Here is a 14701-nt window from a genome sequence, read left to right as displayed (position 1 = left end):
TGAAGATACAGCCCATTATTTGTAATGGGTGTATTTACATGGGCGATTTTTCTCTTGCAGTGATACTGCGCGACGGAAAAGTCGCAGCATGTTCTATTTTCGTGTAGATTCATGTAGATTTTGTGTAGATTTGCAGTCTCTCGCACTTTGCACAGCTCTCACATTATACTTTGTCTATGCCATTTGAATTATTACAGTTGTGCAGTTTCAGCAAATCCAGCCGGCTTGGATGTTCTCCTCCCACTCACCAGAAGTTAGATATTATATGTCATTACAATGGCATTAATCTATTGGTCATTCAATATTTCTTATTACGTTGGAGGTTGTTGGATAAACTAACAGACTAGTTTAGGGCTCATGTCTACGACTGTGATTTCACGTGTGTTGTATTATGTGTGGGTTGAACAGACGAATGATACGTGGTGGAGTCAGTGAAAGCCAATGGACTTTCATTGATCTATGCATTCCAGCGTGTGGACACTGTGTATCGATACACACGAGTAATAGATCCCACCATGCTGTATTTTTCTGCATATGTACGCAGCGTGAGCCCTATACATTGGTACAGGCAGCGTCTGAAACGCTGTCCTTATGCAATACATTGCGTATAGGCAGCATTTTTCATACCCAACCTCACTATGAAACAGATTTACCCCAAATCCCCATCAAAGGGAAAATTAAAGTTATGGCTCTTAGAATATGTAACACAAACTCAAATTATATAATTGTTTTTATTGTTTAAAAGTAGTAAAACATAGAAAAAAACTATATACGAGCTCCTTCACATCAGAACTACGGATTTCCCTACGACCAAAATGATCTCCCTTATGATGGAAACGAACAGTGCCAAATGCACTCTATTGACTATAATGCGATCCATTCAGCTTCCTGGCCGGCTGGCATTTTACTATTTCATTCTATTTTTTTGTGGAAATCAGTGACAGATTCCAAACAGAACTTCGAACACTGATGTGAACAAGACCTAAATTAGGTATCAGGCTGGGCTCACACAACCAGGTCAGATTACGCGTGACCCTACGTACAGCAATTAATTGAATTGTGCATGACCGCGGAGGCATGCGGGCGGTCATATGCAGTGCAGGGGTTTTTTTGCATATGGGATGCAAGTCGATTGCTTCCATTAATATCAATCAGCCAAAGGAGTCCGCTGCAAAATAGAGCATGCTGCGATATTTCTTCCACTCGCGTAATACCCAATTCGTACCTGTGAGTGTGAAGGAAATTTCAAAAGTGAACACCTTTCAATGCCTGCGTTTTATCGCAGATCGTCTGTGTGGACGCTGATCTCGGAATCCGCAATTCAAATCTGGTTGTAAGAGACCAGCCTTAGGGTATGCTCACATGTGGTAAATATGCTGCAGATTTTCCGCAACAGAATTGGATGTGGAAATGCCGCATTTTATTAGAGTAGTAACAGATCTAGAGAAATACCATTCATATGTCGCTAACAAGAATCTGCAGAGACAGAGAGAGGCGCTGGCATAGACTGGATTCACACGAGCGTATGAGTATTTGCACATGCATCTGCGCTGGCAAATTGACATTGCATAATTGTGTGCGCAGTAGCATTTTTTACTGTCCTTTTTTCAGCATGCAAGTCGCAAAAAAACACGCACCGCTGCTCCCAGACATTAAAATGGGCAATTAGTTTAATGAGTTCAAGATGTGTTCTTTCTCAAGAAAATAGAACATCTTGCGTATTTTTTGGAATACAACGTTGCACACGCCAAATCCATGCATGCGAATGAACCCACTTAAATCGATGGGTTCTATTTTCTACGTATTACACGCGCACATTTGTCACGCACAAATATGTCCATGTGAATCCGGCATGCTCTTGCACTTTTAAATCTTATACACCATATATGCTTTGATTGCTTTTAATATGAATAATGTGTACGTTTTTCACTGTAAACTCTTTTTTTCTTTAAAAAGGTTTTCAAATTCAACACTTTTTTTTTTTACCTTAAGGCATTTGATCACAAAAAAACTATACGATAAGCATATGGAAATGTACAGCCATACAATTTCGCATGTTTTCCATGAACTGCAATGTGAAAATGTATGTTTCTGTATGCTTTTTTTGTACGCTACACTTTTCAATGCCACAAAAAACACACGGAAACTTATGCCCTGTTGTCAAATGTAGTCGAGTAATGCATACATTTAAAGGGCCTCTCCGGTGATTCATTATGTAGCTATCACCCAGTATATATAAGTGGCTAGTGTTACCTTGGTTAGTTGTTTCTTTCTGTCTGAATCTCCGGGCCTCTTTCTCCTCAGATGGTCATGTTATCTCAGTTCTGACTGGTTCACATCTACTTGGGGTTATGCATTTGCTTTCTAGTCAGTTTCTCAGTCTGTAAGATGCCGTTACACAGACCTACCTCCAGGGGGACACAATGATTCTGGTGACAGTTACTGATTATGATCACATAGGCATAGTAGAGGAGATCACAGCTCATCCTCCTGACTGTATACTTATGGCCTGTAGCTTACTTAGAAGACTATGGGAGGTAATGATAATTAAACTGCCCCCCACTTGCAGAAATAAATAGTATAGCTGTGCTGATGCATCTTGGGATAGATGTGAAAGGAAAACCAGCATCAAGTTGGTAGCTAATAAGGGGGCTACACTGCAAGGAAGAGACTGGAATACACAGAAGAGGCCTCCAGAGTATAACAGGCTATTAAAGTGATGGGGGCAGGAGTGTTTTTGCCGGAGTGGCCCTTTAACCCACCATAGCCTATTGGTCCATTAAAGGCTTTGGGTTTCATGGATGATCATATGACAGTGTGGACGCTCCCTTAGTAATTAAAATAAGCAAATAGGCAGTCCCTTTGATGATGTGACGGACACAGAGACCACGAGTCCAGGAGTTTGAACTGGGCCACAAGTGGGGGTTCATGTAAGAATTTAGGCTCCCTGGACAACCCCTTTAAGGACCCGGACCGCCGTCCACCAATTTAAAAAATGTGAGATTGTTAACCTCTATCACCTCTGTGGTTAGGAACTTATTGCACGTGAAATGTGAGGCATTTTCAAAGATGTCTCCTACATCTGATAATCTCTTCTTCCTTTTTCCTGTAACCACATGATTTGTCTTGAGAATATCACAGTAAAAGTCCGTAAACCAACATTTAATAGTCTGGATTTGCATCCTTCTAAAACAGCCCTAAACTCCATTTCATCCATAACCGGGTCTTGAATTCTGTATTTCTTGCAGAAAAAAGTTTCAGAAGTGCAACAAGTATAAGAAACAATCTTAAAACTTCTTTGGTGCAGCGTTCACCTGTAGTGGTCACCTGGGGCGGTGCTATTTTCCAAAATTTGTACTGGAAATTAGAAATTTCCAAAACTTGAGAAGATCGTTCAGTTGAAGCTCCTCTGCTTCCTTGAATTCTAAATGTTGTTTCACCAGCAGTATATATATTCTCCACAAGATGGCACCCCTGATGCATCATTACAAGGACTGGACACCTCAAGAATGACATTTGTTAGGCTGCTTTCATGCCTGCGTTAGGGTCAGTTCAGAGTTTCCGTCTCTTAGCTCTGTTTATTGGAGAGAGAAATTGAAATAAAACAAAAAAAATTAGATGTTTTTTTCCTATTAATTTTAATGGGGTTTAGAAAAAAATGGAAAGGCTTCTGTTTGCTTCTTTTTTGTCAGGTCTCCATTTTTTGGATGGAAAAATAATGCTACAGACTACGCTATTCCCCCATGCAAAAAAATGGAAACATAACGAAATGAAAGCAAACTGATGCCTTTATGTTTGCTTTCTGGTTTTTTAAAACCCATTGCAATCAATGGGGAAAAAAGGATGATCTGGTTTTTTTCCATTTTATATCAGTTTCTGTCCTCCAAAAACAGAGCCGAGAGATGGAAACCCTGAAGCGACCCTAACGCAGGTGTGACAGCAGCCTTACCTCTCTTAAAGGTATATGAGATAAATCCAAAGTTTAGCAAACAGTCCAGGATTTCCAGTCCTCAGTACTGTATCCTCATAGGGTTATTGTAGTCCTCTGGTAATCCATAAGTAAACTGAAGGTGTTTCCCACAGGATAAAAATTCAGCTCCGTGGGCAAGACAGCAGGTCCAGATCTGTAAGGGAATATGATTCACGGTGGTGAACTTGGACATGTAGACTTGTACCTCAATAACTTTATGCCTGGTTCACCCATTTTACCCCTAAACTATATAAGAAATAACATACTCTCCCTGGTGCTGGACTGCTGGGGCATCTGACAGAAGGACTGTGACGTCCCATAAATCTGTCACATTGTCTCCTAAGCAGGTTTACAGGATATCACTGATGAGGTCCCTGCCGGCCTCACGCTGGCTGCAGCACTCACCTGGGTAAACAATGGACATCACCGCTGCAGCCGATGTAAATAGAAGCCTGCAGCAGCAGCGAGAGGCAGCAGGAGGTGAGCATAAGGCTGGGGTCACACGGGTCATATTCCCAGCGGAAATCTTGCAGTTTTGCCGCAGCGAAAAACCCGCAAGATTTCATCTGGAAAAGCGCAGCTTCAAAACCCGCGGCACTTAGCAGAGGGTTTTGGAGCAGCTGGGTCACATGCTTTTTCGTTGCGGATGGCCCTCCCATGGAAAGGAGCGCGTCCACAATGGCAAAAAAAATAGACATGCTGCGGCCGGGGAATCCGTGCTGCAGTGCCGGCTTCTGCTGGCTTTACTGCGACGGATTGGCCGTCCCATGTAGAAGAGATTCTTGACCAATCTCGTCCACATGGCTGGCTAAACCTGGAATTTCCGTGGCAAATATGCCCTGTGTGAACCCAGCCTTAAAATTTTTTAAAATGCTGATATGTCCCCCTCACTGCCACTAATGTTTCGGTGTCATAAAACCCATTTAACATCCTGTACTCTAGACTGATACCTGGCAAACTGCCAGATACATCTGTACATCTGCTGCTGATGTGTTGAGCTCACAGAGCATTGTAGAGGCTGAACACAATTGTATCTACTTCTTTGCTGAGAGCAGAACTAGACAGGTTTACTGCCTGCGCATGTACACAACAGTATTCTCATTCACTGACAACAAGCAAGAACTTTGAAAATAAGGAGCAATTGAAAGAAAGTGTAAAGACGAAACCGTGTGCAAAAACCGTCCTGAGGCTGGGTTCACACAGGGCGAATTTGCCGTGGTTTTTCCGTTGCGGTTTTGCCGCAAAAGCAGTTCAAAGGTTAATTCGGGCTTGCGGATTTTGCTGCGGATTTTCGTGCGGAAAAATCCGCAAGCGTTTTTTCCGCAGTGCTTTTTTACTTTTTGACGCGTATTTGATGCGGCTTTGACTGCGCCCATATCGGTCCATAGACAAAAAAGCGCTGCGGAAAAGACCGTAGAATGAACATGCTGCATCTTTTAAAACCGTGCCGCAGTTGCATTTCCGCACTGCAGCTGTGCGGAAAAAATCCGTCCTCTGAACAGCTTTTTGGCAAATCTCATTTGTGCTGCATTGCACTGCAAACGCAGCGGTTTTGCCGCAGTGTGGATATGTAACGGTAATCCGCGGCAAATCTGCCCTGTGTGAACCCAGCCTGAGGGTTTATTCCGACGAGCCTGGGCACAACTACTCTTGGCGACACGTAGTGTAGTTGCACTTGAATGAGAGGAATCCCTTGGCCTTTGCCAGCTTTTCAAACTCTGCGCCAGAGTGTAGGAGTTTGAAAATAACCACAGGAAGATAAGTGCAGGTCCAATCTTTCCTCACTCATACAATTAATGGGCGAGAATGCCAAAAATGAAACCACTGAAGTCCTATAGCGATCAGTGGTTTTGTTTTGTCTCGTTATGCGGCCGTGATTATCACTGCTGTATAAATTGAGGAAAACAACTCCACGTGTTTAGGCGCTACGGAAGGATCATAACAATGGTGAAGAATTCAAACACCAACTATTTGTAAACTGATCTTGCAGTAAATTATTATTAACATAAATCAGGAAGATCCCTTTAAATTTCGGACCTACTGCAGGATATATCACAGTATAGGCGAACTCCACCCAACTTTTCTTTCGCTAAACTTCTGTCACCTCTTTTACTTACCAGGTACAACGTGAACAATCCATAAAAAAAGAGAATGACCCCGACCACCACATACAGTGCAATGTTGTCTAGGGTCGGGATGTAGACCACCACAAAGTACAGGTTGATGGCAATGATCAGTACCATGAGGAGAATGGAGACTGTTTTACTGATTCTGCAGAGACAAGAAACACAAAGTTCAGAAAAAATGCTGTGATAGATATGAGATAGATATAATAATAATCTTTATAGAGCCAACATATTCCACAGCACTTACATAACAGGGGGAATAGAAACAAAACTATGGTTACATCTAGTAATCAGTTGATGGAGACAGTAGGGGTGAGGGGCTCCAACGAGCTTACATACTACAGATAATGGGGTGATACAGAAGGTAAAGGGGCTGGAGATGTGCACGGTATGGTGAGGTGGAGAGTGAGGGATGCTATACACATAGACAATGGTCAGACTTAAGCCGTGTGGTGGCTGTGTTGGTATGACTGCAGGGGGTGGTTGTTTACGGCTAGCAGGGATTGCAGTCACTAGGACAGGGAGCATGTTATCAGGCAGAGTACAGAAGGGTTTGGTTTAGGAGATGTGGTATGCCTCCCTGAAGAGGTGTGTTTTTAGAGCACACCTTAAGTTGTGTGTGTCGGGGATTGCCCGGATAGTTTAGGATAGCAGAGAACGGGTGCTGCTCTGGAGAAGTCTTGAAGGCGGGAATGAGAGGTTCGAATTAAAAGGGCGCTTAAGCTGATTTAGCTAGTGGAGCGAGGCGTGTGGCCTGGGTGGTGGATTGAGATGAGGGATACAATATAAGGCGGCGTGGTGCTGTGTAGGGCTTTGTGGATGAGGGTGTGAGTCTGAATTAGATTCTGTATTTGACGGGCAGCCAGTGCAGTGACTGGCACAGGGCAGAGGCGTCCGAGTAGCGGCTGGACAGGAAGATGAGCCTGGTTGCTGCATTCAGGATGGATAGGAGAGGGGAGAGTCTGGTGTAGGGGAGGCCGATCAGCAGTGAGTTGCAATAATCAAGCCGAGAGTGGATGAGGGCAATAGTGAGCGTTTTTAGCGTTTCCACAGTGAGGAAGGGGTGGATTTTTGAGATGTTCTTGAGGTGCTGATAACACGTTCGGGCCAGAGATTGGATATAGGGGGTAAAGTAGAAATCGGGGTCGAATATAGCCCTAAGGGTGACTACCCACTACAGTTTTTTTTCACTGCGTTCTAATAGTTTGGAGATGAAGGGGAGATTTGAGATAGGTCAGTAGGTGGCAATATCGGTCAAGTCAAGAGTCGGTTTCTTTAGCAGTGGCAATATGACAGCATGTTTGAATGAGGAGAGGAAAGTCCCAGAGGTCAGAGAGAAATGCAAACCAGACACCAGCTCCTCTGCAGTCGCTACCATGCAAGGACTGGCTGGAAACCACAGCTGATGTACAGGAAAATGGAGAAAGTACAGTGTTGGATTAAAAGCTTTCAGTCTTTATTAAATGATCCAGGCAGACATGGAGAAACAAAGGACGTGTGCTGTCTTACATATTTCAGCCAAGCATGTTGCCCTTAATCTTAGACCAATAGTCTATGAGTAAAGGCAACATGCTTGCCTGAAACATGTAAGAGAGAGATGACAGCCGGGGAGAGGGACCGGAGGAGGTGTGAGGGGAGAGGGTCGCTAGCGCAGGTGGTGGGTCGGGCAGCAGAAAGCAATCTGGAGACGTCTTCCTCTGTCGTTGGCCTAAGTACAGAGAGTGAGCAGGAGCTAGATGCAGTACTGAAAAGACTATATTATGTTATTAATTTTTTTAATTTTTAATCCAAAAGATTTTACTTTTTACATGTATAGCTGCCTGGACACTATTTAAATTGACTTTTTTTTATTGACTGTAACTAGGGCTTCATTTTGAAGTAGGGCTTATAGTTAAAGCGTCCTTAAAAATCCAGAAAAATCATGCTAGGTCTTATTTTCAGGGTAACAGGATAGATAGATAGTTAGATAGATACACGGGATACACAGTGTTGCGGAATACTCATCCTCAATATCTGTACAGCATAATCCTTCCAGCAATTCTACATTAGAATCTGCAGTTAGCAGTGAGGCTTTTGCTGCGGAATTGAGGGATGTGGAATATTCCACCCTATTTGAAAATACTTATGAATATGCAGCATTTTTCCAAAACACTGCTGATTTGTTGCGTAAATTTCTGCACCACGTGAAGGAGATTTAGGATACACACACATGGGGAAGCGCCATATTGCGCTCGTGATGTACCCACGGATGTGAGGTATTTTTCAGGCAATAATGCCTCGCATTTGTGAAGTTCTGATCCTCTTGTGCGAGTTTCATGTACTATAGAGGCTCAGAAGTGTTTTGCATTGATTTCAATGAGAAACCTCGCATCGCATGCACATTACACGGAATGCGACAACCATGCAAGGCAATAAAGCTCCCATTGAAATCAATGGGCGATGTGTTCGAGGAACAGAAAGAGATAGGACATGCCGCTAGTGTATATGACGCGTTTGAAAAGAATAGGGTTCATATTCATGTGTGATTTGTGTCTTGCAACGCACAAATCTTGCATGATTTTCTCAGCTGTGTGAAAGCAGCCTTTAAAATCCCATCCGGCGGCTTGTACTATAGAAGCTTATGAGTTTCTGCAGCGATTTCACCAACGGAAATCCCACGGCATTTCCCCTGTATTTGAGGACGGCTTACGCGCTTCCTCACACGGTGTATGTGTCCTTTTTCACGTTTGTGCATGCGCTTTTGCTGTGCCTTTTAAATCTCCATAGCCTATATTGGTGCATATTATGTGCATAAGAAATTAAACAGACGAGCACATGCGCCAATACGGTCACCACTACAGGGCACATAAACAAGTCAAAATGTTTTTTTTTTACCATTTAAATTTTGCGCTATTACGCACGTTTAGAAAAAAAAAGCAGAAAGCAAGGCGCTGCCTTATCTTTTCTCACGTGTAGGAAAATCCCGCAAGAATCCTTCTAGTCAAAATGAAACCATTTAAATCAATGGCTTCATTTCCTGCACAAATGCACAGGAAAGGCTTATTCAGACAATCGTATTTGCACCTTTTTTGCGCAAAATACAGAGCAAAGAACACACTGATTTCAATGGATGTTTTTTGTGTGTACAAAGAAAAAAAGGACCTGCTCTATTTTCCTGCCTACTTGTGCACAAAGGGCCCCATAGAAGTCTATGAGAGGTGTACAAACACGCAGTCAATACCCTCACAAATGCGCAATACGCTGCGCAAAAGAACACATCTTGACCTCATTAGGCTAAATAGCCTTTTAAATCAGGGTGGGGGTATTTTGTGCATGCATATGAACATGCCATGCAAGAATACAGTACATTGTGCCAATACGCTCGCTAAAATGACTCACTGACACTGAGGCGAACGTATTTCTGCATATGTTTGGCTGAAGAAGCTCAAAAATCACATGCTGTGGGTTTTTTTTGCGCGACCTAACTTTGCATGGAAAATAAGCTCTTGTGAACCAACCCATTGAAATAAATGGGTTCTATTTTCTGCATATTGTATACGCAAAAATGTCTTCCACAAATACGCACGTGTAAATCCGCACTTAGGATAGGACTTTTTGTCATTTAATACATATAAGCAAGACTCTTCCCGTTTACTGGCAACAAACAGAGACTTTGACAAGAGTGATGAAAACGGCAATGATAAACATAATAACAATCTAGTAACAGAATCCATCTGCTTTAGTTATTATATTGTTGCATATTTACGTAGATGTCAACATTCTTGTTACAGCAGTTATTTCTCCAGTAAAACCTACATGCCGCTGGTGAAATCGTGCATTAGGGGGCGCATGCTGGTGAACGTCAGTATCGGGAGCAGAGCGAACGGGAGCTGGAAAGGAACAAGTTAACAAAATGAAACATTTGTGTAAATGAAACCTATTATATTCCGTTCATACAGAGATTTACACCCCAGCTCAGTCATTACATCTCTAGCAGTATAGCGGAGGCACGGGGCGTTAACTGCCCCATTATATGGTGATGTCACCATTTCTATACTCTGCTGTAAAGTGTATTACCCATTTACCAAAATACTTTGCAGAACGTTAAGTAAATCGTTCATTCCTGTCAGGTGATCAACATCTTGAAATGCGGCCACAAATATGGTGGGTATAATAGCGCAGGATCTGGTGAACAGGACTCGGTAAAAACGGGACCATTTCAGGTTCAAGAAGCCCTAGATATAAAGAAAGCAGAAGGGTTGAGAAGACAGAGGAGGCGCAGAGATGAATGACATCACAACGCCACGATTATACCTATATCATTTACATTAGGGGGCATTCAGACCGTGTCATGCGAGTTATACACGAAATTCTCGGCGCAACTCGCATCGGACAGCGCACGGACACACGTCCTGCGCTGTCTGATGCTTGTGGACCAGAATAGGACACACTGCGATTTGTCACACACATTGTCAGTCAATGTGAAAATTGCGCACAGTTTTGAAATTTCACCTTCACTTTGCTTTATTTTCTGTGAAGCCTGTAAAGGGTTAACAAACTTCCTAAATAACATGTTGATTACTTTGAAAGGTGCAGTTTTTAAAATGAGGGGTTCTAACATGTGGACCCCTAAAATCCACTGAATTGGTTCCTTTAAAACAAACTTTGGAAATTTTCTTCACAACTTAAAAAACTGCCGTTATAAAAATAAAAGGACATATAAAAATGCCGCCAACATTAAGTAAACGTATCATAAATGTTACTTGTTAACTACTTTGTGCTGTATAATTGTTTTATGTGCAAAAGATTACAAATTTAGAAAAATGCTATTTTTTTCAGACATTAGCGCACAACACACAAAGTTTTGCACGAACGTAAAGTGTCATGAAAAAACAGTCTTGGCACAAGAGCTTGTTTGCACTACCAAATACACGTGCGCTAAACACAGAGAATATAACGCGTTGATTTCAATGGGTTCATTCTTACAGGCGTGTTTTGCGCACACAGAAAAAAGTAGGACCTGCTCTACTTTCCTGATTTTTGCACAGCAAAAGCCCACATAGGCTGGGTTCTCACTCGCCAGAATCCTGGCGGAAATCTTGCGGTTTGGCCGCAGCGAAAAACTGCAAGATTTCTGTCGGGAAAGCGCTGCTTCAAAACCTGCGGCACTTAGCCATGGGTTTTGGACAGCGCTCCCATAGGGAACAGGGCAGCTGCATTCTGAGAAATCTTATCCACATGGCTGGCCAATCGCAGGATTAGCAGCTGCAGGTGGATTCCAGACGGAATTTCCGCGGCAAATTCGCCCTGTATGTACCCAGCCATAGAATTCTATGAGAGGTGCACAAATATTAAAAGGGGTGCGTGAAACAATGCGCAAAACTGTGAAAAAAAGAACATATTTGGATCTCACTAGGCTAATAGCCTTTTAATCCACGGAAAGGGCATGTCGCATGCATGTGTGGACTGGCTCTGCGTGTGCAAAAAATATAGTACTATGCGCAGACAAGCACGCAAATCTACCGCATCCAATCTAGTTCATGCGAAAATATGTTGCACTGCGGTGAGTGTTTTTGCGTCTGAATAAGCATTCCAGAGTTACTATCACATAAAGTGACACTTGTCAAAATTGAAAAGTTGGGCTGAGTCCCTGAGGCCATAATATGCTGAGGCTCCAAGGGGTTAAAGTCATACATATTAGGACCCGTCCACACTGGCACTTCAATGTATGTTTGGTGTATGCGAGAACTATAGATGAGAAAAAGCCTAAAAACGCATGAATTCCAAGCATACGTTTACGTTTTACAATCATATGCGTGGTAGACGTTTTGATCCGTATTTCATAAGAAAAATATAGGTTTTTTTAACTTTAAACTTTTTTTACTAATAAAGTTTTGTAGTTCAACTCTTTTTTTCCTAATTATCACAAAGTGTATGGTAACATACAGCCATCCGCTTTTCATTGAATGCAATGTTAATAAAAAGTATACTTTTTTTGTGTGACAGAAAAACACAAAGCTACATTTTTCAATCCCACAAAAAAAACTCAAAACATAGAAATGTATGTTTTTCTTGGACAAAAAAGAATTGCATTTCACGAATGAACACACGCCAGTGTGGATGGCCACCTTACACATACAAACAATCAGCGATGCAAATGATAGATACAGTATATTGTTACCTCCATCACAAACTGCCCGGCGTATGTCCCCGTCATGGTGGAGCTCTGTCCTGCAGCCAGGATACCCACTGCCCAGATATAGAGGGCGGCAGGCCCAAAAAAGCAGCCAAGAATAACTCCCTGTGCGTGGGGAAGAAGCAGCGTCAGAAGGGGCACAAACAGGACAATGAGAGCATATACACTGATCAGCCATAACCTCACAACCCCCTGCCTAATATTGTGTAGACCCCCCTCTCTGACCCCTTGAGGCTTGGACTCCTCAAACCTCTGAAGGGTCCTGTGGTATTGGCACCAAGGTATCAGTAGCAGATCCTTTATGTCCTGTAAGTTGCTCGTTGCGGTCTCCATGGATTGCACTTGTTTTTCCAGCACATCCCACAGATCATCGACTGGATTGAGATTTGGGGAATTTGGAGGACAAGTCATCACCTTCATCTCCTGAACACTTTCTGCAGTGCAGCCGGGTGCATTATCCTGCTGATAGGGGCACTGCCATTACGGAATACTGGCGCCATAAAGGGGGTTGCTTGTCTGTATAATGGTAGGCAGGTCCTACGTATCCTATCCACATGAATGCTAGGAACTAAGTCCTTAGCAGAACGTTGCCCAGAGCGTCACACAACCTCTGCCGGCTTGTCTTATTCCCATCCAGGTAAGTGGCACACACGCACCTGGCCGGCCATGTGGTGTAGAATGTGATTCATTAAACCAGGCCACCTTCTTCCATTGCTTCATGGCCCAGTTCTGGTGCCCATTGCAGGTGCTTCTGGTGGTGGACATGGGCACTGTGACAGATCTGCAGCTCTGCAGCCCCACACGCAGCAGGCTGTGATGCCTTGTGTGATCTCACACCTTTCTATCATTGCCAGCAAGATTGTTTTCAAAATTTGTGCTATAATATCTCTACTGTTGGGTTGGACAAGACAGGTGGCCTTCACCCCATACACATTAGTGAGTCTCGGGCATCCATAATCAATCTGGCAAGAGAACAAGGACACCCTAATAACGCTGAATACAATGGCACCAATCGAGAGGTTATTTAGTTCAGAAACAAGACGGCTGAGGGGCGACTTAATATCTATGTATAGATACATCAGGGGTCAATACAGAGATCTCTCCCATCATCTATTTATACCCAGGACTGTAACAAGGGGGTTCTTTACTGTAAGAGCAGTGAGACTATGGAACTTTCTGCCTGAGGACGTAGTGAACTCATTATAAGAGTACAAGAGGGGCCTGGATGTCTTTCTTGAGCGATACAATATTACATGTTATATCACTGATTCTTCAGAATTCACAATTATTCTGATTGCCAGATTGGAGTTGGGAAGGAATTTTTTTCTAAAATGAGGAAAATTGCCTTTTACCTCATTGGGGTTTTTTTTTGCCTTCCTCTAGAGCAACATTAGGGGGTAATAGGCTGAACTGGGTGGACATATGCCTTTTTACATACTATATTACTGTGTATGAAGGCCTCACAGCCATTAAGCAAAGTTAATAATAGATAAAACCTTATCTTCTATTGCTTTAGTTGGGGGGCTGCAATTGTTTCTTTGGCTCCACATCATTAGAATTTTGCTCAGAGTTTGGAGAAGTTAGTATACAATAAAATCCATGTTGCAAAGGGATTCTGTCCTGGTGATTGGCACACTTTCTGGATATGGACAAATCTGGATGTGAGCTTACCCCTGTGTAGATATCCACAGATAAGGAGTCGTTGTTGGGTGGGAACACACCGGTGTGGGGGCTGCTGCTGTTTAGACAGATGTCGTACTGGAAAGTAAGGAACAAGATCAGTCGCTGACTAAAATGCTTGATGCCTGTTGCTACCACTAGAGGGAGCTCATTTACAGATAGATCCCATTGAAAGCAATGGTAGCTGTAATGCAAGCACCCGAATGTAAGGCGCTCCCTCTAGTGGTGGCTGCAGACAGAAATTATTTCATCATTGGGTATGTGGCTGCTTATTTTAAGCATTACTATCCCCCAGGGTCCTGTACCAGCTGCCAGTGCTCAGTAATGGCTGTCTTGTTACCATAGCCACATGCGGCATCAGCACTAATACTCGTTCTTATTGTGCATACAGAAAATATACTCACCGCATCCTGGTTGGTCTTTTGGTAAAAAGCTTCAGCGAACACAGCCATGACAAAGAGGTTGATGATGAAGGAGATGATCAGAGCAATGGTCGACTCTATCAGGAAGTACATGTTGGCCTCGCTCACCTCCTGCTTCTTCTTGCGGTCTATATCCCGGGACTGAGGAGGTGGAAGAGCATCAGTAAGAGTCGTAGTCCTAATATAGAGGCCGATACTACAGAACACAGACTGGTGTTACCATGTAATGATCACATACTGTACTGTGCAAATGTTTTTAGCAGGTGTAGAAAAAATGCTGCAAAGTAAGAATGCTTTCAAAAATAGAAGCAAACGAATAAAAGGATAA

At 43.0% G+C, this 14701-nt stretch overlaps 1 protein-coding gene across 1 annotated transcript in view; it reads right to left on the bottom strand.

The window, feature by feature from the left end:
• Window positions 1–712: 712 nt before the first annotated feature.
• The window catches only part of SLC11A1 (solute carrier family 11 member 1), a 34036-nt gene continuing 20047 nt past the window's right edge, over window positions 713–14701 (bottom strand). The window contains exons 9-15 of the mRNA XM_066576017.1: window positions 14356–14514; window positions 13943–14029; window positions 12257–12376; window positions 10161–10310; window positions 9892–9965; window positions 6088–6241; window positions 713–4124 (exon numbers count right to left, since the gene is read on the bottom strand). Of these exons, the coding sequence (XP_066432114.1) occupies window positions 4011–4124; window positions 6088–6241; window positions 9892–9965; window positions 10161–10310; window positions 12257–12376; window positions 13943–14029; window positions 14356–14514 (858 nt within the window). The 3' untranslated portion in view covers window positions 713–4010. The remainder of the gene's footprint in view (window positions 4125–6087; window positions 6242–9891; window positions 9966–10160; window positions 10311–12256; window positions 12377–13942; window positions 14030–14355; window positions 14515–14701) is intronic.

Source organism: Eleutherodactylus coqui, chromosome 8, assembly GCF_035609145.1.
Source record: "Eleutherodactylus coqui strain aEleCoq1 chromosome 8, aEleCoq1.hap1, whole genome shotgun sequence".
NCBI lineage: Eukaryota > Metazoa > Chordata > Amphibia > Anura > Eleutherodactylidae > Eleutherodactylus > Eleutherodactylus coqui.
This window is presented reverse-complemented; position numbering and strand designations above follow the sequence as displayed.